Genomic DNA, 24,185 nt, shown 5'->3' on the forward strand with positions numbered 1-24,185 from the left:
AGGAGGATTAAATAGGTTGAATTATCCTTCTTTTTTTTGAATTACCAAACAAATCTAATTCGTAATTGTCACTCTTAACAAATGTCGGTCTCAGAAATCAAACAATCGGCTGCTTAGATTATGTACTTACCTCACTTAATATTTTGATCTTGTGACTAAAGTTTGTTTGGTTGACCACAACAAAAATGTCCGAAAAACATAGTAAAATAGAAATTGAATTTAGTACTAAACATTAGGACCCACCACTACCCTTAACACCGTTCTTCCTTAACACCTTCTCTACCATCTTCAACTTTTTCCTTTCCATAATCCCAAAAAACAAAACTTCACATTTTCTAACAAACATATAACTTAACAAACACCATTTCTGCAAAACCCACCTTCATATTTTCTTCACTACCAAAAATTTCACACCTTTACATAAAACCCATAACTTTGCTTAAACTAAAAATATGATTTTGCCTTGTAATTCTAAAAAAAGTTCACTTTTTTTGTGTTCAGTGATGTTGGGTTTAGCTTCATGGAGTTGTTATGGCTTAGGAACATTTGGGTTCAATATCCACCACAGGTTTTCTGATCCGGTTAAGGGAATTATGGGTATTCATGATCATGAATTTCCTCATAAGGGAACTCCTCAATACTATGCTGTTATGATCCAAAGAGATAGAATATTCCGGGGTCGGAGACTCGCCGCCGATCATCATCACCTTCTTACTTTTGCCGCCGGCAACCGCACTTATCAGATTGATGCCTTTGGATAGTATGAAAATTCTTCTGTTTTTCTTTCTAAATCTGGTTGATATTGTTATTACTGTTATAAAAAGAAAAACTTTTTGGGTCTGGGTCATGGTTTTTATTAGAATTTTGTGTTAATTTATTTTTGTTACTAATCTGTGTTAAACCCAAATACCTATTTAAGGTTAAAAAAACCTCTCTAGCTTTCTATTTTTTTATGATTTTTTTTCTTGAAGGGAACCAATTTTCTTGGCACTGGAATGAGTGATCCTTTCTTTAGTTAGAATTTTGCATACTATACATGAGAAAGTGCAAAGAGAATAATTTGATGTGAGAGTAAGTCTGAATTTACATGACTATGAAGACATGGTTATATAAGAATCTTTATCAACAACTTTTTTGTGTGAAGTCTTAAGAAGAATAAAATCTATGATGCATTGATGGGATTTTGTAAGGGATTTTATATGATGCTGTAGATATAGAAATAATTTGTGTTCTTTATTTGGGTTTCAGTTTGCATTTTGCCAATGTTTCTGTTGGGACACCGCCTTTATGGTTTCTGGTGGCATTGGATACAGGGAGTGATTTGTTTTGGTTACCTTGTAATTGTACTAGTTGTGTGCATGGTTTAAAGACAGAAAGTGGAGAGGTATATATTTTCTCTTTACTTGTTAACATTTGTACTTGTACTACAAATCGTTTATCGTTTATCGTTGTTTGGTATTACTTTGTTTCCTTGGAAAAAAAGAAGACCTTATATGAAACTTGATTTGCATCATAACTAATTGTTGGATATATCTTGATGGTTAGTTTGATTCACTTTTCGCTTTTCTGTGGTTTCTTTATCAGTACAAACCAAGACGAATTCGAGTAGTTTGAATGTAATGGCTCTTTTTTATTATTAATTTTCTCTGACAGGTAATTCCTCTTAATATCTATGATCTTGATGGATCATCCACAAGCAAAAATGTTTTATGCGGTAGCAGCACGTGTGAACAAATTCAAGACAGTCAATGCCGCTCAACATCGAATAGTTGTCCGTATCAAGTTAACTATCTTTCAGCTAATACTTCATCTAATGGATTCTTGGTAGAGGATGTGTTACACTTGATTACAGATGATGATCAAACTAAGGCTTCCGACACACGAATTACTTTTGGGTAAAATTCTCTCAACGATACATCATGCTGAAAATTTTATTGGCTATATATATTGAACATTGTGGCATTTTATTGACTTAGAGCTTAATGTTTTGTCAATGAAAATGATTTATGATAGAACATTTTGGCGTTGTTCGATCCATGTAGCCGACCATACCTAGTGGGATAAAGGCGCGGTTGTTGTTGTTGTTGTTGTATATATATATATATTTATATATAGCTAGTGATGTTCAGGAATCCCGTGACAGGTTCATGACCTTGTGAATTCCTAGTTTTCAACTTGAACTAAGTATCCTAATATCATTGTTTCTGTTTGATTCTCTTACTTCGAAACTGCTTTCTGTAATTAATTAACCTTTTTGTTTTGTTTTTTTGACATTTTCTCATTTTGTTGTTTTTAACAACCTTTTTCTTAACATCTACTTATGTCTTATGGTATTTGCCATCCGATCTGTTGCAGTTGCGGCAAAGCTCAGACTGGTGCATTTCTAAAGGGGGCTGCTCCAAATGGTCTACTCGGACTTGGTATGGAGAGTTTATCCGTACCTAGCATCCTAAGCAAAGAAGGGCTTACTTCAAATTCTTTTTCAATGTGTTTCGGATCTGATGGTTTCGGAAGAATCACGCTTGGGGATAGTGGCAGCTCAGGTCAAGGAAAAACACCATTCAACCTCAGGGCATCTCAGTAAGTGGATGTTGTTTTTCATTCTTCTTTCGACAAGAAATTGTTCACTTGCACTCTGGAAATGGAAATTTACAACAGAAATTCGAAAAACGTGTGTCTAACTTCAGTTGTTCTTAATGAATCTTTGGTGTTTATTGGCAGTCCAACTTATAACATCACCATTACCCAAATTATTGTGGGAGGAGATGCTTCTGATATTGAATTCCATGCAATTTTTGACTCCGGTACATCGTATACCTACCTAAACGATCCAGCTTATACTGGTATTGCTGAGAATGTAAGTAAACTACGTAATAGTTTTTAACATGGGATCAGGAGTTTCATGTCATGAGTTAAAATTTCCTGTTGTGTTTGCAGTTCAACTCACTAATTGAAGCAAAACGGTATTCATCTCAATCATCCGATTCCGATCTCCCATTTGAGTACTGTTATGAAATAAGGTGATTTTCGCTTGAGAAAAACTATCAACTTATTTTTCTTCATAAACAACCAGGCACTGATTTCCACTTTACCTGCAGTTCAAATCAGCCACTTCAAGTTCCCTTTCTGAATCTAACAATGAAAGGTGGAGATGATTATTATGTTACGGATCCACTTGTACCGATTTCTATTGAGGTGAGGGACAAGAGGTTGAACTTGGTTTTATGATATCTAAAGGTCCCTAACCTTCTTAATCTCACAAATTCTTTTTCTAATATTCAGAATGAAGGAGATTTTCTTTGTTTGGCAATCCAGAAAAGTGACAGCGTGAATATCATTGGACGTGAGTATTTAACCGGAAAAAACTTTCCATGATAGAATATATGATTATGAAGTTTTGTATTCCAATTGACTTAATTGCTGTTTTCTCATGGAAACTATTTTGTTAATTCATGCATTTTATCAACTTAGTAGCACCTACTACTGCAACATTCTTCGGTTTCTTCTGGTATTATGAAGTAAATGCAAGTTCCGCTTGTCTATTTACTTTTAACCAATCATAAATCAATAGTTCGACAAAAAAACATGCATGACTTCGATAAAGTTATTGCTGAAGCATTGATACATGTTTGAAACTTGCAAAATTCATTATATTTATCTTCATGCAGAAAACTTCATGACCGGCTACCACATAGTCTTCGATCGTGACAACATGAACCTTGGTTGGAAAAAATCGAATTGTGAGTATATCTCATTTCATCAGCATTAAAACTCGGCATGCTTTAATTTTTTTTCCCTCTATGAATTGTTGTTAAACATTGAGTTTATGATCTTCTCAGGTTATGATGTGCTCTCAGACTCATCGCCTATTAACCGATCACACTCTCCGGCTGTTTCACCTGCTATGGCTGTGAACCCTGTCTCCACACCAAACCCATCAAGTAATCCTGAGAGGGTCTCACCTAATAGCTCATTTAGGATGAAACCTTCATTAGCATTTATGATAGCCCTTTTCTCACTTATAGCAATCTATTGATCATTTTTCTGTCAAATTTACCATTTATTATTCAAGTCAATAGGCTTTTTATTTTAGTTGAGTACACCAGAAGCATTAACAATTCCCTTTTTTGAGTCTTAATGTTATTAATTTGATCACTGGCTTGTAAATAGTGTAAACTACAGATAGTTCATTCCTTACATTATACAATATATAATAAAGAAATTCCCTTTCTTAAAACATACATTATATGGCAGTTGATGGCTCCACCTTTTTCCTTAGTAGCCTTAAGCCAGATCCAGATTCACTGAAATCAGATTTGCACATATTCATTGCCTTCAATGGCATGGCACAATATGAGCTTTTGGATGGATTCAAAGTCACATAATATATCCTGATCCAAAGCCATCCATTTAATGGTTCAGCCAAAGGCTTCAATGATTTCAGCATTTGAATGAAGCCACAACCCAAAACCTTGTGCTATTAAACTCAAGGTGTGGTTAGCCAATGTCTACAAAACCAATTCTTTTAAATCTGCATGGCAACTGTGAAAATATGATCTTCATGAAAAAGTTAACATAAATACTCTTACACTTACACTGTTATTTTGAAAAAAATTAATCTTGGTACTGCATAAGATTTTCCTTTTCTTTTGTTCTATACTACAAATTTAGCATATTCAAATCTAATTTGACATTTGGCTTTGGATTGTGCTGCTCAAATGATGCTCATAATGCAACATAAAAACAAATACATATTCCAAGAATCATTAATTTATGCCAAGCAAGGATTTCAATCGAGCTAAGTACCCATGTAGTTTGCAACAAAAAATTACTAAGCAGATGATATTATAATTATGTCTATAAGAAGACACTCACTCAAAAATCTTAACAAAAGATCAAAGTCCCAAAAACCTCTATTCAATCAAAATCTCAACCTTCCTATACTTTTTGTATAGCTCTGTCCACTTCCTTTCATGTGGTCTAGAATGGCCACATTTTCATCGGCCTCTTGTATTCTAGTGTGTGGACTGAACCACAAGGTTGATAACTAGTGCCTCTTCTTCCCCATACCTTTGAATTGCGATTTTCCGTCTTTCCTTGTCTTACCATCAGAGGATAGTTGAGCTTGTTTTGATTTCATCTTAATCGATTTAACCAAATATGATAATTCATGCTTATCTTTCTTTGATTTCAAAGCATCTCCTTCCTCACCCTTGTTCACCATGTCAGAATCATTAGAAGACAATTGCATTCCTCTAGAAGGCTTCACATGTTCTTTTTCGATCGGTATTTCTGAATGACCCATCTGCTGCTTCTGTGCTATTTGCCTGGCATATACTGCACTCCTGCAAAGCACACAAAACTAAATTTTAGAGACAAAAATGAACCGATATTAGAGTTTGCTACATGAAGAATATAATGGTGTACAAGTCTCTTGAACCACAGAAAGTCCAGTATGGAGATTAAGATCATCCAATGATGGCAATTAAACCATAAGTAAACATTCAAATATTATAACCAGGTTAACCGGTATAAATCTCAGTCATGAAATCATAGTAGATACAAGTTGAGTTCCTCATAGTTAATTAAAGGCTGAGTGCAAGCTACATCTAACTGATATAGTTGAATTAAATTTTCAATATTTGACAAAAGCATCCTATTATATTTCAACCATATGGAAGTACCCATGATTTAAAACATGAACTTAACACTTCTCTCACAGCTACTCAGATGTTGCAATAAATTGTTTATGAACACAAGCACTATAGGGAAAAAAATACCTTTTAAATTGTGGGTCGGTGGGATCGATTACAAAGTCAGGTGAAAGAAGAGCCGCAAAACGTGGGTCCTCAAAATCACTGCTGGGTATTTTCCCTTCATCAATAACATTCTCCCCCTTTTTGCCCTTGCCTTTTTTAAATTTTAGATTATAACCCTTGACACCAGTATCAGTTCCCTTGTCATCAGCGAGCAATAATTCAAGCTCTTCTTTGCTTGCTTTGTCCATCCCATCCATATCTTGGTGCTTATTTTCTCCATCTCTTTTACCTTCTGCCTTCTTCCTCTTCTTAACAGAAGGCTCCTCAACGAAGAAGTCATCTGCTTCTTCAGCTGCTTCTGGAACAGTGTCACTATCATCATCTGATGATGATGATGATGAAAACTTCGATTTATTTTTCCTGGCCCTCTTTTTCTCACGTTTTTTCCTCAAATATGCTTCCCAAACTGTTTCTGCGTTTTTATCTTTCTTTTCCATAATATGTTTGCTTATATCTTCCAAACCTGTATTGAAGGTGACCTCCATATCCTGGGCATCATCATCATGCTCACTATCTTCATCTGAACCATCGCCAGACTGGAGTAAAGCACGATACTTTTCCCGTTTCAAAGCTTTCTTATCAGGCACATCATCCATCTCATTGTTATCATCACCATCATCACTTTCACTCTCATCAGAAGTCAGGAATTCCTTCAGTTCCAACTGATCTAGCTGTTACGGAGGAAGGGAAGAAAACAAAAGGTCAGGTTCATAATAAAGCATGTGACAAAAACAATAATCACTACATATATGAAACAACATACAAGAATACCAATGCTTTTCAATTTTTTTCTTCCAAATGTAGAAACATTACATATAGACATGCAGTACAACATATGACTGCGAGTTACTGGGGCAGAAAAGCATGTTGATTAAAATATAAAGAGGTAGTGAGTGAACACAGTTAATGACATTGATATTCACAGGCTTACATGACCAGATTGTGGATATTTCCTTTGCGATACATAGGACATGGATCATTAAATAATCTTATATGCAGTGAAATGTAAAATTGGTCTTTTAAAGATACAGGTGACACTAACTTGGTCCTCCAAAGAAAATATCCACCAAATATGACCCTGAAAATTAAAAAAAACGCCACCGCATTGACCATACTAGGGACATAGGTGATGTTCCAAATATTTCATGGACTTAATTTAACACTATGTGGTGGCACTTCAAATTTTGAAGGACTTAACTAGTTGCAATTGTATCTTTAGAGGACCAGTTTTACGATTAACTCTTATAAATAAGAAACTACGAGAATGACTAAATAGCAATAGAAGTGAATACTAGAAAATTATAAATACACTGTGCAAGGTTTTCAAAAATAAGAAATACACATGTCCACAGCTTTTGCAGCAGGTTAGGACAACGAACACTGACCTGCTCATCAGTGAACTTCCGTTGCAAGGTCTTTGCACGAAGAGGTTCATCCTCATCCCAAGAAAGATTAACTTTACTGTGCTGGAGAGCTCGAGAATAGAAATCCTTACACTCATAGTTCGCAGGAGCCTGAACAGAAAAGGCGTTAATATCTTCTGGTTATTAGAGTTAAACTAATCATTCATAAATATAGTAATATAGTATATCTCTAATAAAGTTGGCCAATGTAGCAGAGTAGATTGTGTAAATGGCTAAAAGGATTTAAATAGACCACCTCAATCACTAACTTAATTGCCTACTAATGAAGGACAATCAAAATTAGATGGTAAATACCTCTGTAGCAACATCACGAGGTGGTTGTTTAATTTCCATATCGTCCGGAATAAACCTCAAATCAAGTGCATTAGAAGACTGTATAAATTCAAGACCATCACATTCCTTGTAAATGTGATCCGCTGTGGTAATTGAGTCGCATTCCACCACAGCATAGTAGTACCTGGGGAGCCGCAGAAAGAATCAGGATACACATAGATGAAAGAGGAGAGGAGAATAAAGGGATGTGTATATCAAACTGTGAACATGTCCATATGTCGTGAACCTGGAATGCTTAAAAAGTTAACTAAGTCTGCTTCGTTTTATATTATACAGTAATGATTTATGCAGTGCGGGGGACGGGTGTTGATCCTCATCATGCAAAGCATGTATGACAACAAGTTATTAACACGGGTACCGCATCAAATTATAAGATGAGGAAATAGTCTATGCATTGACATTCTAAGCTACAATGTTAATGCATCATTCACCAATCACTGTTCATGTTTTAGGAAACATTGACTCTTGGATAAAAGTAGAGTAGATGAATTGTGAATATTTGCACTGACGGTGTAAAAAAATCACACTGGTAGTGAAAAAATGTTAAACTCTCACAAGAAAAAGAGGCAAAAAAGGAATGTGGAAAAAGAAAATTAAGGAATATATTCTAATATTCATTATCACTGAACATTACTTTTCAGCTTAACCATATCAGTATGTAAAATGCACTAACATCATGTCATATACACCATGACATATATTGCTTATAGGAAAAAACAATTATTAGATGATGAGTACTATAAAAGTGATAGATAAACTATTTCAAAGCTTTATCTCTAAGACACCCAATAAAATATGTCACGACAAAGTGATTTTGCTAGTTATTTACCGCATCCTGCTCTTCTCATACGCACGCAGCTTCTCATTGTCAATATCATCGTCACTGCTCTCTTCGTCACTATTTTCGTTTTCATCATCGAACAGACCAACAGGGCCACGAACTTCTTCCTCTTTCATACGTTGAATACCAAATTCAGATGGATAGACAGCTACTGATTTGATCAATCCATTAGATGGGACAAATGAACTTAATAACACATACAAGTCAACAGCCTACACCAAAAACAAAACACTGTAACAGAATCCCTAATACACATAGACAACATTTTAATCGAGCAGAACCATGTCCCAAGTCCTCGAATTAAATATGTCTCACAATAAAATTTATCTATGTCAACAACATCATACTTGAAATACACACCTTAACATATCTCCAGTCCATGTTAACAACAGCAAGCCTATGCGTTTCTTTCTCAATATTTGGTACCTCTTCCTGATCACACAACAAATAGTAACGAATTCAATGAATGACCAATTCATGTTAGAATTTACATCACACAAATTAAATACGAATAATGCTTCACGTAAATTCTATTCATGAACTTAGTAAGAAAGGTGCTAATGAGAACGATTTCATTTGTAGTGTCCCTTCCACTTTTGACTTAACCTTATTTCTGTTATTCCTTTGATTATGCTACTCGGTTACTGCAATTTGTATTTGTCTCAACAATTCCATTATTCGTACAACTATTGTTACACCTAGACGACACCTACTATTCGCACTCACATCAATCTACAGTATCTACATCAAAGGGAGCCACGCTATTAGCATAATCACAATAACTAAAATTGACGGTGAAACAACAACTAAACTTAGATTTCCATAAGTACATGTAATCCACTTTGAAATACAAAATATCGCGGCATCCACTTACACTCAAATCCATCAATCTACACTATTTCTTCAACTACCCTGCATTTAATGTTAATTCTCCCCTTAGAACAAACCCATGAATAAAGTTATGCTAAATAACACATCACTAATTCAAAAATCACTCTTTTCTTCCAAATCCTTATACAACCAATTCAAAGTTCATATCATTCATACCCTTTTCTCATTTCCCTCCGAACTAGCCGTAGCAACATAAAGTTGATAATTATATTATGCAAAATTCAAAACGAAGCAATGAAAACCATTACCTGTGTTTCCTCCTCAGAAGCTTCTTCATCTTCATCTGTATCAGTATCCGTAGCAGATTCTTCTTCATCTTCTAACTCTTCTGATTCATCTTCTGAATCACTCTCAGGTTTCAATCGATCAACTTTCAAAATTTCATCTTCTTCTTCATCCTCATCACTAATCTGTTCTAATTCTTCTTCTTCTTCATCTTCTTCACTTTCACTTTCATCCTTCACCTTTTTTTCTTCTTCTTCTTCTTCCATTTTATAGTAATGGCGAAGAGAACCGTGGCGTGAAGCGGCGTCGTTTTTGGGTTTACCTCTCTTATCAACGGGAGCAGAAGAAGGTAAGAAGCTCTTGTGAGTGAAGATTCGATCAAAACGAGAATCAATAGCCACTTTGGTTTTGTGCTTCGGTGCATCACGAAAACGAGGGTCTGTGTGTAGCGACGAAAATCGAGGGTCGCTAATTACATTAGCGGCGGTAGTAGGTGGAATGACGGAATTGCCCTTCTTCATCTTCTTCTTCTTATTGGCGTTGTCGTTTTTGGATCCCATCGTGGTTTCAAGTTTCGAGTGCTATTCTGTTTTGGTGAGTGAATGTGTTTTTATTATTAGGGTTCAGAATTTGGAGACAAAACAATCAATGTTTTTGGGCTACTTTTTTACTTACAAAGCCCAATCCACAATTACACACTCACGTCACTTTTTGAAATACAAACGCCGGGCATGACATGAAAAATATGTTTATTTGCCCTAAAATATCCTCCAACATGTCTTATTTGTCTGTGGGCATTTCAAACGAGCAATTTGCGAGTATTACTGGAGAAAATGTTGAACATTAAATATATAAATGTATGTATTTTATCGAATGTAGAAAGTGTGATCCATTTGTTATATATGAATTTGTATATAAAATTCAAGAAAATACTTATATATGGATTTTGTATTTTATAAGTAGGTTATGTATTATACATATTTTGTATTATATTTGTGCACTTATATTTTATATGTATTGTTCCATTTGTATAATTGTTTATTATGATAAATAAATTTGTATATTTGTATGCAAAATTTGTATTGTTTATTTTATACGAAGTGTATATAAATATGTACATATTTTTTTAGTTTTATTTAAAGTGGACAGAATATTATATTTGATGCCCTACTTAAAGACTAACATGTCCATATCCTCCTAATTTAGGCATACATTTTATGGACGAGAATAAGGTGATACTAATTGTCAATACTATATGTAAGCATTATCTAATATTTATACTATATATAAAGCCAAAACTTGAAATAACTTCTCTCATAGTGTAATTTTCATTTCCTATATTGCCCTTAACATTATTTAATTTTTACAAAAAAAACTATATAATCCTAAGCAACTACCACCAATACATTAATTAACCACATATCTCACCTTAAATTAAATATTATTATAAACACATAAAAATATAATATATAAAAATTGAATATGTAGTATCACACAATATTCGCCGGTATACACGAAGTGCCTGTACACACTAGTCTATTTATAATGCTAAAATGTCATGGAAATAAACATAAAATATCATATCATATGCAACTTCATCTGAATCGAACGATTTAACTATTGATATGATCTTTAATCAACTCTTAATTGAACCATTTTGAGGTGGACATGAACTATAGGCACATGACATTAGCCTTCATAGGGTGTTGATCCTATCATCTTCACCACTAGCCATTTATTTCCTTTCCATCTCCATTTCATCATTCTCATCTCATTTTTTTATTTTTTTTGCATTTTTATTTTCTACTTGTGGATTTTAATTATTGTAATTTAGGATTATTTTTTAGTTTGTGATTGGGTTTGGATTCATATAGAAGGGTTGAATTTGTGGCCCTCCAAGAAGGATCATATCACATTTTCAACATTAGATCCAATAACATGGGCTTATCATTTTGGTTGCTTTAATTTAAAATAATAAAAAAACATATATGAAAAAAAAAATAAGGATATAGAAATAGTGTAATATTTATATATTGACAGTGTAAAAAATTTATATATAGTCAGTGTATTATCTATTTATATCACTTTTATTAAAGATTCAATGATTGAAAATAAATTCTAAATAATATAGTGACAATATAAAAACTATTATATCGTCGATTGCATACATTTTTTTTCTATATGTTGATGAGAATGTGTTTCAAGGGTGAGTAACTTAGAGAGAAATGGATGCAAGTTTTGTACTAGATTGAATCATGTGTTGCAAAGCAGTAACTTGTTGGGTTGAAAGCTGCAACCTCAATTAAATTTAAATCAAAATTCATCAAATAAGAATAAAATATAAAGAAACATAGTATAAAAGTTTAAAGGTAACATATTAATACAAATATTTTAAAAAATAAATAAAATAACACACATGTCACATTTTTACTTGCTAGATGAGATAAGTTATCTTCTTATATAAGGAGATACATTATTCTCTTAATACAAAATAGGGACAATTTAGCTCTTGTAATTGTTTATCAATTGTGACTAGAAAGGGGTGTGTTAAAATATTTTAATGTTAGTAAAAATATTAAAATAATGTAAGGGGATAATTGCTCTCACTTGTTCTTTATAAGATTGGTTCATGATAACATATCATATTCAACCACACCTAAGGTGGATGACTTGAATTTCCATATAAATTACATATTATGAATGAAAATTTAATATTTAAGTTAAAATTTTAATGATAAAATATTTTTCTGACTAATCAAAAGAAACAACACATAGAATGATACACTTTTCGGAACTTAAGATGTGCAATGGGGAACTATAATCTACATCAACATTGAAGCTCCAATAAATGTAGTTTTGGTAAGACTTGTCTGCCATCATAACCAATAAAGTTAAGAGGCTTGCAATGCAAGTTTTGATAGCACAAAAAACTAGGACTTCTCAACCATAACCACCTCAAATTCCTCTTTCATAATTGAGGTCTACATATATAGTCTTGCTATTGCAAATAAGGAAATACATTTTAATGGTCGATTTTCTTTGCTATTCGGATATCCGTTTACGACGAATAAAGATATGTTATCATAAATGATGTCTTAAATCGAGTAAAGATTCTCTCAATTAATAGAGAGACAAATATTACATAATAACACAAAAAGAAACATGTAATAACACTTTTATCCATTTGTTATCATAAAATCATATTTTTGTCATTGAGAATATGTGTAAAAACAATCACTTGCCTCTTCATTAATGAAGAGTATCCTTATTCATCTTAAATCATATCTCATACTAATAAAAATATGTTTTGTCAATTAAAATAATTAAACATACATTATTATTTTTATTTTTGGTGACAAGGAACAATAAATTTTTATTCATATTAGGACCATAGCCTAAAGTGCGACATGAAATTGTTAGTTAACCAAAAGAGCTCATAGTAATATCATACAATTTCATTTTTGAGATTAGGACAATAATACAATAAAGTAAAGTAACAACCATAATAATGTATCATGGGGTGTGACATTATTAGAATATTAGTTTGTTATTTGTCATCATTCGTTAAGGACATGAAATTATAGCTTTATTCTTGATTCAGCTTAATTGAATAATTGATTAACCTTTTTTTGTTTCCCACGGGTATCCTTGCACTGGAGGCAATCCTGTACGAGCTAGGAACATTCACAGGTATGTGGGCTAACTCTCCCAACGAGCATTTTTCCATCCACAAGACTCGAACCCGGATTATTGCTTAAGGAAAATCAAGCATGTACCACTTGAATCAACACCCGTTGGTAATTGATTAACCTTTTGATTCAAGAGTAACATGCAACACATTATCAACTTACAAAAGCTGAGAAAAAGTAGTAGTGAAAACTACAAGAGGCCCGAACCTTAATTCTACAAAGAATAAAGTACCTTGTCATTTAGTTATGAGAATGCTTAAACATTACTTAATTGACTATATTACTTCAAAAATTGATTATATGGGGCCAGATTATGTCCCAACTTATAACTAATCACTTTTCTTTTTCACTCTATAAAAAATCCATCTTTGATATCCACAATCTAAAAAGCTAAAAATCATCAATTAGTCTTAATAAACATTGCTATAATGGCTGCATTATTGAACTTAATTCTCACATTTTCACTACTTACAATTGCAAACTCACTTAGCTTAAACTACTATCACAAGACATGTCCTGATGCAGAGTCCATTGTTGCTAAGGCTGTGAAGGCTGCCAAGGCTGTCGATAAAACTGTTCCGGCCGCGATCCTCCGAATGCACTTCCACGACTGCTTCATTCGGGTAATCCGACAAAGAATTCTTCAATTCCTTGCAATGCCTATATTCTGATCAAATACTCAACTTGTTAACTATATATTATGTGTTACTTTTTTGCTATTTTTGAAGGGTTGTGATGCTTCTGTTCTGTTAAACTCAAAGGGAAACAACAAAGCAGAAAAAGATGGTCCACCAAATGTTTCATTGCATGCATTTTATGTAATTGATAATGCAAAGAAAGCAATAGAATCTGCATGCCCTGGAATAGTTTCTTGTGCTGATATCTTAGCTATAGCAGCAAGGGATGCAGTTTTTCTGGTATGAAAAAGAGTTCAATATATATACAAATTTACCATTAGATATGGCAAAACGTGCCGCCCGGCCCGCAAATGCCCACAAAAATTTAAGTGGGCGCGGGCATGCCCGCATTGGTTAACGGACAAAATTCAATGTCCCGTCCTTTTTAAAATGGGCTAACGGGCGGCCCGCGGACATTGTTGAATAATTAAAAAAAGAAAAAAAATTTATACAATAAATGAAATGAAATTAAATAAAATAGTTGAAGATAAAAAATTAACAATTTTTTTGATATTTGATATGAAGTTTAACAAATCAATTAAATTACAATTTTTTTTAGGGATTAAAAATCACATTACATCATGATTTATTTAAAAAAAAAGTTACTTTTTCCTGGGCCGCCCACAGGCTGCTTCACATGCCCAATAAAAATGCCCGTAAACTTAACAGGTAAAACGGGCCGGGCAAAAAGGTAAAATTTATATGCCCTGTCCGTAAAAAAATGCGAACTATACAGGCGCGTCCACGGGCAATGCCCGTTTTGCCATCTCTATTTATCATCATTTAGATTATTCTGAAGAACTTTTGTTATTATAAAACTATAGCTGATGCTAGAATATGTGTTATTTTATAGTCTGGAGGACCAAGTTGGGATGTTCCTAAAGGAAGAAAAGATGGAAGAAAATCTAAGGCTAGTGAAACTATACAATTACCAGCACCAACTTTCAATATATCACAACTACAAAAAAGCTTCTCTCAAAGAGGTTTGTCTATTGAAGATTTGGTAGCTCTCTCAGGTAAGCTATTCCAAAGGCCAAAAACTTAACCTTTATTCCAATGAATGTTCAACTAATTTGGATAACTGTGCTTTTTATAATGCAAAGTACTGTCCGTACCCTACGTTGTAAAAAGTCAAAGTTATTCAGAAGTTGTCTAAGATAATTGTCGATAGAACCCATGAAGCACTGACACTTTAATAACTTTTACGTATCCGTGTCTGATACGTATCCATAGCGTATCGAGATTATATTTTCGAAAAATAAATAATTTATAAATCTGATACTTTCTGGATATTCTATGATATTCTTAAAATGTTTTCCCGATACCTAATAGACACTCAGAATACCATACAATAGCATTTTAAAAAAGAGAAAAGCATAGCACAATCAATTAGGTAGAAGAGAGAAACATAATATATAATCTACCACATGGACTTGTAGCAAGATAAATAAAACAAAACACACATATTGCGTAGAGAATTAATAGGAAGTGCATATGTATAATGTTGATCCTCGACTAAACAAGATTGATCATCGAATGACAATATGAATATCACTTTGTATTTAGCGATATCTACGAAATATGTTCCTTATTTGGAAATTCATAACAATAAAATTATATCTTTATTATGTTTTATGGATTTTATGTACATATTCTACACACTTACCTCAAACTTATCATATCTTGCATTTTCAAGAAAATGCGTATCGACATATCAGATACATATCATATTTGACACTCGTCTCGATATCGGTGCGACTTTGAGTTGATAGTGATGTGTGTTTCTACCATATGTAGGAGGACATAGTCTAGGCTTCTCTCATTGTTCTTCATTCAATAGCAGAATCCATAACTTTGATGCTACACATGATATAGACCCTTCACTAAATCCATCATTTGCATCAAAACTAAAATCAATTTGTCCACTAAAAAATCAAGCAAAGAATGCAGGAACTACATTAGACCCTTCTTCAACAACTTTTGATAACACATATTACAAGTTGATTCTTCAAGGAAAAAGCATATTTTCTTCTGATCAAGCACTTGTTGATACTCCAAAGACAAAGAACCTTGTTTCAAAGTTTGCTACATCACAAGATGCATTTTATAAGTCTTTTGTGAAGTCTATGATCAAAATGAGTAGCATTAATAATGGGCAAGAAGTTAGAAAAGATTGCAGGGTGGTTAATTAGAGAGGTTTTATTGGTTTAATTAATGTTGAAAATGTCAACTTCTACCATATGAAATAAATACAATTATTGTTTTAATGTATAATGGCAAATTCCAAGTATGTATGTTTATCTCATTGTAATGAAACTTAACATGTCTTATGAGATTTATTTAGAATTGTAATGAAGCTTAACCATATCTTATGAGATTTATTTAGAAGGTTAACTATGTCTTATCATTTTTTTATATAAGTAAGGATATCTTATGATCCTATGAGTATAGAACTAATTCATTTTAGGAAGTCGAACATTTGATATTTGATCATGAATATGATACTTGAAGATTTAGTGGTGTCTTACCAACTCCTTATTGATGTCTTATGAGATTAATTTAAAACTTCATTATAAGCACATCTGATGTCTCACAGTTTGTGTTACTCCATATGTCATAAGCTTGTGATTGGTCAGAAAAATACTTGATAATTAAATTTTAATTTAAATATATATTTTTTGACCAATCACAAATTCATAACACATGAGTGACACAAACCGACCTTTGCTTACTGAAGGCATGATTTTCTTGGCATATTAAGCCCAATGTTTTTTTAGGAACTTATCCAAGAATTGTGACATTACCAACTAAGCCCAAGTAAGAGCATTTTTTATGGGGCCTAAACAAAAATAGCATCAGCCTAATGAGATGCCATTTCTTTAAACAAAAACAACATTGAAATTAAAGTTAAAAAAACGAATTATTTTGAGATTGTATAATTTATTTTATTATTATTATATTATAATAAACTTTAGTGATTAAATTATAATAACAAATTTATTATATGTATACATATGATTCATATAATAATTATTTATGTATATATATATCAATTATCAAAATATATAAATATATAACCAAATTTTTTTGGACTACCAAGATTATCTTCTCACCCTTAGGTTAACGAATTAATCATTTTCGAGGTGCATCTATTGTGAAAAATATTGTGGAAGCGTAAAATGAATATTCCTATATTTTTTTATTGAATTATCTAGGCATCAAAAGCCTAATTTATAGTGTGAACTAACTAGCTAACAAACTAATAAACACATGTTGAAAAACAATTCAAAATGTGTTAAATGTGTAAAATATGTAAAATGTGATAGCTTTGTTTTCCAAATAGTATCATTATTTCTCCCAATAAATGACACTACACGAATCGAACTTTAGTATTTTGATCATCATAAAGATGTAACACTCCTCACACTACTAACCTTTAAAAATCTATACTCCAAATTCCCAAATAACTATTACTTGCTTCTACCATGTTGTTATCCATATTCAAACCTTCTTGGAATTAACATCATCCAATTGGCTTAATATAAAGATTTATATATAGAATGTACAGTATCTACAATTTATTTGTATTTTTTTAAAGAATTAATAATGATAAAATATAAATAATATAATATAAGATAATGTATAATAATCATACACACTACAACTATATCCATTTTTTTTACTTATATTTCATATTTGAATGTATTTCAAATAAGTATAACAACCTTATCTTTTCCGCCAATTCCCATAAAGGTGATGAGGATATATGGTTACAGGTGGCTCCAGCTTATAGCATTAACACATCTTTCTCTATACACACAATTCTCCACCCTTTCTACTCTTCCTTTCTTAAATCTTAATAATTAATATTATTAGAGATAATTTTAACTTTCTTTACTCAAAAATTTTACATACATCTTTTTATTTAGTCTTTAGAAAACTTAAATTGGTGACAAATTAACAAAATAATTTTTTTACAAATAAAAACTAATACTCATAAAATCATTGATATGATTTAAAATGGAAATATAACAAAAATTAATCATAAAGAATGCTAAATAAATAATTTAACTTATATATAATATTTTTGAGAAATATTTTAACTTTTTCCAAACTATATAAAATATACCAATGGTCATATGGTACATGTTTGATTATCCTTAAGTAAAGTGTCGAGTTCGAATTATGTGGATTGAAAAATATCATTAGGAGAGTTAGTCATATATACACATGGATATTCTCGGCTTGGACATAATTGACTATAGGACGAGTATATACGTGGGAAACTAAAAAAAATTAATATAAAATATTTTATGTGGGGCTCTTTACTCTTTTAATATTATTATATTATATTAATATAAATTAATATTTCTAGAACTCTCCTTAATACTCTTCTTCAGTTCTTCTTCTTCTTCTACATCAATCTACTGAACTTGCAAGTTTGCATAACTAGCTATGGCTTTCACTCACAATTTCCTTTCAATTCCTATCGAACCCTCTCAAGTTTCGATTTTGAACCCTTCCCATTTCATTTCACCAAATTCTTCAAACTTTTCTTCCAATCTCCGTTTCAAAGCTCCTAATCACTCTATATTCCCCAATATCCACAAGATCGCTCATAAAAGTAAAACCTAACATTTTTAATTTTGTTTTATGAAAATAAAATGATTTGCATTTGCAATTTCCTTTCTTTATTATTATTGTATTGAAAAAATTTCATTTTTGATTGGTTTTCATATGAATTCAGCTACTAAGGTTAAATCACAAGAACCTGAAGTTACTGTGGCTAGTGATGCATTTACCCAATTCAAACATTTGCTTTTACCTATTACTGATAGAAATCCTTATCTCTCTGATGGTACAAAGCAGGTTAGTTTCTATGATGCATCATTTTTTTTATCTTTTTATTTTTATTTTTGCATAGGTTTTGAAGTTTATAAAAAAATGTTATTTTGATAATAGATAAGTTTTTTGAAATGCTTGTGGAGATTAAAAAAATGAAATTTAAGTGAGATCTTTGATTTGTTGTAAGAGAAGTTGTAGAACTTAGGATGAATATCACTATATCAGTATATCAGTATATGTAAACTAGTTTAAAGTGAATTGTTTATATGTTCAATTATAGCTCAATCAGCTATAATTTTTTTAAATTTGTTCGCAATTGCAATAAACATAATGTGATCACGATCGCAATTGAAAACCAATTTTTGAAGCACCCACAATGGTGTTTTTTGATTTGTTTAAGAACTTTCTTAATGTTGTTCGCAGTTGTTGGACGCGTTCTTATTAAGAACTTGTTCGTCCTTACCTTTGTTCTGAGACAAATGACAATGGTTCACCATTTGAGTGAGTTTCGTAAGTTGTTGTGAAGTGTAAATGAATATAAAATAAGCATCCAGACTCATCTAAGAACGGAAAAGTTGTTCACGGCTGTGGATACGGATCACTGAGAAACTATTTTTCGCTGATTAACGCGTATACTTGATGCACAAAAGACTGACATGTGGTTATTGTCATTTTTTAGGCTATATCAACTGTTACTGCTTTAGCAAAAAAGTATGGAGCTGACATTACAGTAGTAGGTATGTCATTCCGTTCGCAGCTTTGAACTTTTACTGATCTTTAAAGGAGAATTCTGTTATATTCTTGTGGGAGATGATTTGAAAATTAAGATTCCGAGAACTCTTCATATGCTTTGCAGTTATTGATGAACAGCTGAAAGAGTCACTGCCTGAGCATGAGACTCAACTATCCAGCATCCGTTGGCATATTTCCGAAGGTTTGCAAAAAGCTGCTTTCTTATATAATTTTAGACCTTGCCTTGTGTTTGTTAAGGGCCCTTGAAAGCACGGTATCATTCATATATTTATTCATTTTGTTAGCATCCCTCAAAGTGTGAGCATTTTCTCGCAGTGTATTTGTATGGAAATTTTGATTACTTTCATAGATTTGTGGTGAAAGTGAAAGTGTGAAGCACCTTTAATCTAAGGTCTAGGAACCATGAAATGCACTTTTGATAGGGTTCTTAAGCTTTCCATTTACCTCTTTTTCCCTCAAAAAACCAAATCACAAACAGCCCCTTTTAATTTTCTGAATGTTATAATGATTTCTAGCCTCTAAGGAATGATAGCTATCGTAAATGTGGAATATAGTGCCAAGAAGAGCATCATCAGATTTATTTGTTTAACTTACTATTAGTTAGTAAAATCTTTTCTGCTTTGCTCTATACGGGTGTTTTCTCTCTCCAGGAATTATCTTCACCAGTTTTGTTTTCGTACAATTATTGTTTATATATGAATTGTTCTAAATATTTCTTATAAAATTATTGTTTTTGAGAAAGTACAATGGCTACATTTGATCCATGTTCCCATCTTGAGTTCTTGACTACCACACTTAACTGGGAAAAGGCTTTTGTCTTTGTAGTATTATTTGCATGAATTATATGCATTAAGTTGATTGTCTTAAGATTGTATTGATATACAACTAGTATAATAGTTTCATTTAGGTTAAATACATTACAAAGTTCGGGATCTCGGTTGTAAGTCCTATCATTTTTAAACAAACAATCATACCATAAAACTTAGATAAGAATAAGTACTGTTATCAACTGTTGTTCCATCTACTTGTTTTTTTATTTCATAAAACACATACAGGTGGATTCAAGGACTATAGCTTGCTAGAGCGCCTTGGTGAAGGGAGCAAGCCTACGGCTATTATCGGTGAAGTTGCCGATGATCTTAATTTGGATTTAGTAATTATTAGCATGGAAGCAATTCACACAAAGCATATAGATGCAAACTTGCTCGCAGAGTTCATTCCTTGTCCGGTCATGCTTTTGCCGTTATAGTTTCGACTAGTTTTTAAGATATGTAATGGTTTTTGTCCCAGCTGGTATGTTTCCCCTGTTGCAATCTAATATTCCATGGTGTTTGACATTTATGTTTATAACCTGTGAATCTGGGATATGTTCTTAAAAAGGTGGGTGTGTATATAGTGTGCTGAAGTCAGGGATTTTGACTAACTTTTAAGCATGGAAAGAGGTTATGGTTTTTTTTCCCTTTTGGAGAAATTTCACTATAATGATGGGTTATATGAGAAATTCTGATACTTTTTCATTTGATTCTTTTTAAGTGCATGGTAATGTCCTTGAAAGTTGAAATGTTGGTTTCCTAGGACAGGGTTTTGTGTACTCAAGACCTTATCATTTGACTAGATTATGGGAGGGTAGTCACACATTCCGGAAAAAATTAATTCATTACTCGTTGGTTGGGGAGATACCATTGGTGATACAAAAAAAAAAAGATTACGATGGATTCATTCCAAGCATGGTTCGGATCCATGACCGCCCGAACAATGATCAACACCACCACCCAAGGCCATCAAGCCTTCGCTGTCGAATCGTGAGCCGCATAGCCACCAAGCTTGGTGTTGAGGAGCTCTTTCCCCCTTCCATTTCTTGGGGAAAGGAGGGGCAGGCGAAGGAGTAAACCGATTAACACAAGGATGATTATATGTATGGGTCTTGATTTTCGGTTGAGCATGGACTCCACGATTGTTTTGGAGTTGTTATTATATTTTTGCAGTTAAAATATAGAAAACTCTATTTAAATCCGTTTCTAGGAATATACTGGTCTTTGAACTTGAAATCAAGATTTGGTAGTAGGTTACAGATTGAAAAAAATATTAGCACTTCATACACTCGGACTAGATGATATCTTACTAAATTGTATAGATTGTTTTATACCTTAAAATGTGTTCGGTTATTTAGTTAAGAGTAAATACATATTTTGATCCCTCATATTTTTCGACTCTACCAAATTAGTCTTTAATAAATTCAAATTAACAATTTATTTCCCAACAACTTCAACATGGAGAGAGATCTTAATCCTTTTGTCCATACACATTAGTTAATATTAGCGGTTTGGTCTACGTGGACAATTACTATTGGCTTGACGATACATTTTCCATCTCGTGGACTTGTTTTCTTTTGGTTCTCTTCTGGGTGTACATCAGCGCAAGCATCAATGATTTCATGGCCTAAAATTATGAATAAATACTTATTTTAGTTCTTTCTATTTTTTGATCTTATCAGTTTATTCATTCAAACAAGAAAATACCAAAAATAGTTTTAAAAATTTCAAATGTATGTCAAATTAGTCTTTTTAGGGTCAAATTAGTTCATATCAAACATTTGAACTTTTTGTGTATTATATGACTTTTCGTTTTTAAAGGACTAAACTGGTAAGGTTAAAAAATAAAAATGACTAAAATGAATATTTACTCTAAAATTATTGAGATTAAGCAACTCTAATCAAGTGGGAAATATTGGTCGAATTAAAATCAAACAAAATCAAAATAGTGTAACATGTGAAGTTGTGAACTCCATGGATTTTTCAAGCTTAAACATTCGTACTTTTTATATATTGAACCAGACATTTGTAACCACATCACATGAGTCTGATAAGCTAGCTAAGAAAACCAGGAAGAGAATGAACATGTCAGGAAGAGAATGGGTCGAGGAAAAGAAGCGAACACTCTCAACCCTCATCCACGAACATATCTTTTGTCTCATAAAATATGTTACTTCATGTGTCACTTGCTATGATTGGTTGAAAATATATATATTTAAATTAAAATTTCAATAATTAAGTGTTTTCTGATCAATCACAACAAGTGGCAGATGTAATGACACACTTTGTGGAATATAAGATATGCTCCCTCTCCTCCATCCTTAATGTTTTTATTATTTTATGTTTTATATTTATTTTATTTTGTGTTCATTATTGATTGGTACAAAATACGTTGTTATTGTTATTAGTTATTTATTTATAAAAAAAAAGGTTTTATTTGTTACTTAATATAAAAGTGTTATAATTTATTAGTTTGTTTGTAAAACCAGGCACATAGAATAAGTTAGATGAGAAATACAATGGTTCCCCCATGATTTAGTAACACAAAAATTAGAGTAAAACAAGGTCCCAATTCTCTTCTCTACGAATTAAAATCTGACACATAAATAAATAGAAAATTTTAAAGATAAAATATTATATTTTTATATTACTTGCTTAAAATTGATGGGACCGACACAAAGTTTTAAACACAAAACCAAATCTAGCCACATCATGCTCACAATCTTGTTAGAAAATTGCAAAAAACAAGGAAGAGATACACTGAAATTGCAGCTTTATTTATAGTTAAAAGGGGAAAATTTATAAACTCATCATAAACTTTGTGTCATTTATAAGTAACCAAATATATTTTTCTCTCATATTCCTATTGTTCCTTAAACTTTATTAGTATTTTTTAATTCATTTATTTTGTTTTAACATCTACATTTAGATAATAATAAATTTTATTTTAGTTTATATATATATATAAATATTAACATATTTACTTACTTTTAGCTATGAAATTCATTTATCATATTCTTATCATCATTTTTATATTTTGACGATGTTTTCCTCCGAATATGAATGTTGGTGAACCTTTATCATTGCATCACCATTGTTGTGGGTTTGATTATAGGAATTTATGTATTGGTCTATTAGTAATTAAAAATATAATTTATATAATGACCAATTTTACGAACTTAAAAAGTTTAAAAAGTAATTAAAAAGAAAAATAATTAATTATAACTGGTTGCAAAAAACATAAAATTTTAAGAGGACTTTATACATTTTTCTTATAATTAAAAGTGGTAGACTTAGGAATAAGTGTTCTAGAAGATCCGATAAGCAATTTTGCTTATCTAGAATTAGTTAACAATGTTACCACCTTATCATTTTTAAGATAAGCATCAATAATTATTGTAACAACCTTAATTCAAACTGGTTTTTGTTTTTATCATTTAATATTATTTTAATAGGTGATTGTAATTAAATAATAAATTATATCTTAGAGATTATTGGGTCTATTTTTTATTTTTTATAAACAACAAAATTTAGAGATAATCATAAAAAGTAAATCCTAACAACCATTAAAAAAATTGTCATTTATTAATTAAAAAATATGTAACAAACTTTTCCCTCTTACTTTTATTTTATCAGGTGTTTATCCACTCGGTTTTTATTAAAAAATAAATAGATAAATACTAACTTTTCTCACTTATTTTTTTAATTCAAAACAATTTGGAAGCTTCTAATTACCTATCTATTATTATTTTCGAAATTATTTATTAAATATTATTGTTTTGTCAAAAAAAGAATTTTTAATTTGATTAAGTTAGATAAAATTAAGTGTTCACAAAATTATACAATTATTATATTTATTGATTTATGGTACACATT

General features: G+C 31.7%; 4 protein-coding genes across 6 annotated transcripts; 3 read left to right on the plus strand and 1 right to left on the minus strand.

Annotated features, from left to right (window-relative positions):
• Positions 265-4,241, plus strand: LOC109332878 (aspartyl protease family protein 1-like). Its single transcript, XM_019568005.1, has 10 exons — positions 265-760; positions 1,249-1,384; positions 1,654-1,895; positions 2,356-2,580; positions 2,722-2,857; positions 2,938-3,020; positions 3,099-3,195; positions 3,283-3,343; positions 3,669-3,740; positions 3,840-4,241. The coding sequence occupies exons 1-10, from the start codon at positions 453-455 to the stop codon at positions 4,034-4,036; spliced, it is 1,557 nt and encodes a 518-aa protein (XP_019423550.1). The 5' UTR covers positions 265-452; the 3' UTR covers positions 4,037-4,241.
• LOC109332877 (pre-rRNA-processing protein esf1) lies at positions 4,700-10,126 on the minus strand. Of its 2 annotated transcripts, XM_019568004.1 has the most exons (8): positions 9,557-10,126; positions 8,778-8,849; positions 8,406-8,629; positions 7,538-7,700; positions 7,205-7,333; positions 5,781-6,490; positions 5,012-5,345; positions 4,700-4,973 (listed from the first exon to the last, which is right to left on the minus strand). In XM_019568004.1, the coding sequence occupies exons 1-7, from the start codon at positions 10,091-10,093 to the stop codon at positions 5,048-5,050; spliced, it is 2,133 nt and encodes a 710-aa protein (XP_019423549.1). In that variant the 5' UTR covers positions 10,094-10,126; the 3' UTR covers positions 4,700-4,973; positions 5,012-5,047. The 2 variants fall into 2 exon arrangements, with proteins under 2 accessions (XP_019423549.1, XP_019423548.1); XM_019568003.1 differs by having other exon boundaries at positions 4,700-5,345.
• On the plus strand, positions 13,592-16,258 carry LOC109332379 (peroxidase 64-like). The gene is made up of 4 exons (XM_019567344.1): positions 13,592-13,845; positions 13,951-14,139; positions 14,753-14,915; positions 15,697-16,258. The coding sequence occupies exons 1-4, from the start codon at positions 13,651-13,653 to the stop codon at positions 16,089-16,091; spliced, it is 942 nt and encodes a 313-aa protein (XP_019422889.1). The 5' UTR covers positions 13,592-13,650; the 3' UTR covers positions 16,092-16,258.
• Positions 18,288-21,021, plus strand: LOC109332186. Of its 2 annotated transcripts, none has more exons than XM_019567071.1 (5): positions 18,288-18,526; positions 18,647-18,768; positions 19,424-19,481; positions 19,601-19,678; positions 20,553-21,021. In XM_019567071.1, the coding sequence occupies exons 1-5, from the start codon at positions 18,355-18,357 to the stop codon at positions 20,744-20,746; spliced, it is 624 nt and encodes a 207-aa protein (XP_019422616.1). In that variant the 5' UTR covers positions 18,288-18,354; the 3' UTR covers positions 20,747-21,021. The 2 variants fall into 2 exon arrangements, with proteins under 2 accessions (XP_019422616.1, XP_019422617.1); XM_019567072.1 differs by having other exon boundaries at positions 18,289-18,523.

The sequence above is a fragment of the Lupinus angustifolius genome, chromosome LG18, assembly GCF_001865875.1.
Source record: "Lupinus angustifolius cultivar Tanjil chromosome LG18, LupAngTanjil_v1.0, whole genome shotgun sequence".
NCBI lineage: Eukaryota > Viridiplantae > Streptophyta > Magnoliopsida > Fabales > Fabaceae > Lupinus > Lupinus angustifolius.